The sequence below is a fragment of the Entelurus aequoreus genome, linkage group LG14 (assembly GCF_033978785.1).
Source record: "Entelurus aequoreus isolate RoL-2023_Sb linkage group LG14, RoL_Eaeq_v1.1, whole genome shotgun sequence".
Classification (NCBI taxonomy): Eukaryota; Metazoa; Chordata; class Actinopteri; order Syngnathiformes; family Syngnathidae; genus Entelurus; species Entelurus aequoreus.
The window spans coordinates 60,653,415-60,655,914 of record NC_084744.1 but is presented as its reverse complement, the minus strand read 5'-3'; the positions used below and the strand labels follow the sequence as shown (position 1 = coordinate 60,655,914).

The window sequence follows — 2,500 nt, the reverse complement described above, 5'->3', positions numbered from 1 at the left end:
TGTAGATGTAGATGTAGGTGTAGATGTAGGTGTAGGTGTAGATGTAGATGTAGATGTAGGTGTAGGTGTAGATGTAGATGTAGATGTAGGTGTAGGTGTAGATGTAGATGTAGGTGTAGGTGTAGATGTAGATGTAGGTGTAGATGTAGGTGTAGATGTGGATGTAGGTGTAGATGTAGGTGTAGGTGTAGATGTAGATGTAGGTGTAGGTGTAGATGTAGATGTAGGTGTAGATGTAGGTGTAGGTGTAGGTGTAGGTGTAGATGTAGGTGTAGATGTAGATGTAGGTGTAGGTGTAGATGTAGATGTAGGTGTAGATGTAGGTGTAGATGTAGGTGTAGATGTAGGTGTAGGTGTAGATGTAGATGTAGGTGTAGATGTAGGTGTAGGTGTAGGTGTAGATGTAGATGTAGGTGTAGATGTAGGTGTAGGTGTAGGTGTAGGTGTAGGTGTAGATGTAGGTGTAGGTGTAGATGTAGGTGTAGATGTAGGTGTAGATGTAGATGTAGGTGTAGATGTAGGTGTAGATGTAGGTGTAGGTGTAGATGTAGGTGTAGATGTAGGTGTAGATGTAGATGTAGGTGTAGATGTAGGTGTAGGTGTAGATGTAGGTGTAGGTGTAGGTGTAGATGTAGGTGTAGATGTAGGTGTAGATGTAGATGTAGGTGTAGATGTAGGTGTAGATGTAGGTGTAGATGTAGGTGTAGATGTAGGTGTAGATGTAGGTGTAGGTGTAGGTGTAGATGTAGGTGTAGATGTAGGTGTAGATGTAGATGTAGGTGTAGGTGTAGGTGTAGATGTAGGTGTAGGTGTAGGTGTAGATGTAGGTGTAGGTCATAAAGGAGCAGGACAGTTAAAAACACTTTTTACACAGCAGCCATTGGAATATTGAAGGCCTCACCTTTTCTCCTCCAAACATATTGCTGGGTGTTGTGGCCAAACAGCTCCATTTTTGTTTCATCTGACCACAGAACAGTACACGGCATTGGACCGTGTCCCTCAGGAAGTCCTGTGGGGAGTGCTCAGAGAGTATGGGGTATGGGACTGTCTGATTGTGGCGGTCCGCTCCCTGTATGATCAGTGTCAGATCTTGGTCTGCATTGCCGGCAGTAAGTCGGACACGTTTCCAGTGAGGGTTGGACTCTGCCAAGGCTGCCCTTTGTCACCCATTCTGTTCTGAACTTTTATGGACAGAATTTCTAGGCGCAGTCAAGGCGTTGAGGGGATCCGGTTTGGTGGCTGCAGGATTAGGTCTCTGCTTTTTGCAGATGATGTGGTCCTGATGGCTTCATCTGGCCAGGATCTTCAGCTCTCGCTGGATCGGTTCGCAGCCGAGTGTGAAGCGACTGGGATGAGAATCAGCACCTCCAAGTCCGAGTCCATGGTTCTCGCCCGGAAAAGGGTGGAGTGTCATCTCCAAGTTGGGGAGGAGATCTTGCCCCAAGTGGAGGAGTTCAAGTACCTCTGAGTCTTGTTCACGAGTGAGGGAAGAGTGGATGGTGAGATCGACAGGCGGATTGGTGCGGCGTCTTCAGTAATGCGCACGCTGTATCGATCCGTTGTGGTGAAGAAGGAGCTGAGCCGGAAGGCAAAGCTCTCAATTTACCGGTCGATCTACGTTCCCATCCTCACCTATGGTCATGAGCTTTGGGTTATGACCGAAAGGACAAGATCACGGGTACAAGCGGCCGAAAGAGATAGGGTGAGAAGCTCAAAGTAAAGCCGCTGCTCCTCCACATGGAGAGGAGCCAGATGAGGTGGTTCGGGCATCTGGTCAGGATGCCACCCGAACGCCTCCCTAGGGAGGTGTTTAGGGCACGTCCGACCGGTAGGAGGCCCCGGGGAAGACCCAGGACACGTTGGGAAGACTATGTCTCCCGGCTGGCCTGGGAACGCCTCTGGATCCCCTGGGAAGAGCTGGACCAAGTGGCTGGGGAGAGGAAAGTCTGGGCTTCTCTGCTTAGGCTGCTGTGGAAGTGAAAGAAGATGGATGGATGGATGGATGGATGGATGGATGGATGGATGGATGGATGGATGGATGGATGGATGGATGGATGGATGGATGGACCACAGAACTTTCCTCCAGAAGGTCTTAACTTTGTCCATGTGATGTCAGGTGACACAAAAATGGAGCTGTTTGGCCACAACACCCAGGAAATTGAAGAGTGAAGACAGCCATGACACGATGTTCTTTACAAGTGTATGTACACTTTTGACCGTAAATATAATGTTGTCATGTTTGATGACCATAAAGCTATCATGTTATGCCACACCCGCTGAGATGAAGACACATTTGTCAACAATATTTGTGAAGAATACATAAAGGTTTGGATCTTTGAGTTGAGTTGATGAAATATTGTAGGCCAAACAGGAGTGTTGTGTTACTATTGTTGTTGTTGTTGTTGCATGACAGATTGTGTTGTGTGGTTAGGGTCCAGCAGGTAAAGGTGGCTCTGCAGGCTCACCTGGTGCTGTTGGAGAGAAGGTAGGCCGATAAGAC

General features: G+C 48.0%; 1 protein-coding gene across 5 annotated transcripts in view; it reads left to right on the top strand.

The window, feature by feature from the left end:
* LOC133665154 (collagen alpha-1(XV) chain-like) overlaps positions 1-2,500 on the top strand; it is a 98,585-nt gene that overhangs the window by 56,439 nt on the left and 39,646 nt on the right. For all 5 annotated transcript variants that reach the window (XM_062070384.1, XM_062070383.1, XM_062070382.1 and 2 more), the window contains one exon: positions 2,432-2,485. In XM_062070384.1, the coding sequence (XP_061926368.1) occupies positions 2,432-2,485 (54 nt within the window). The remainder of the gene's footprint in view (positions 1-2,431; positions 2,486-2,500) is intronic.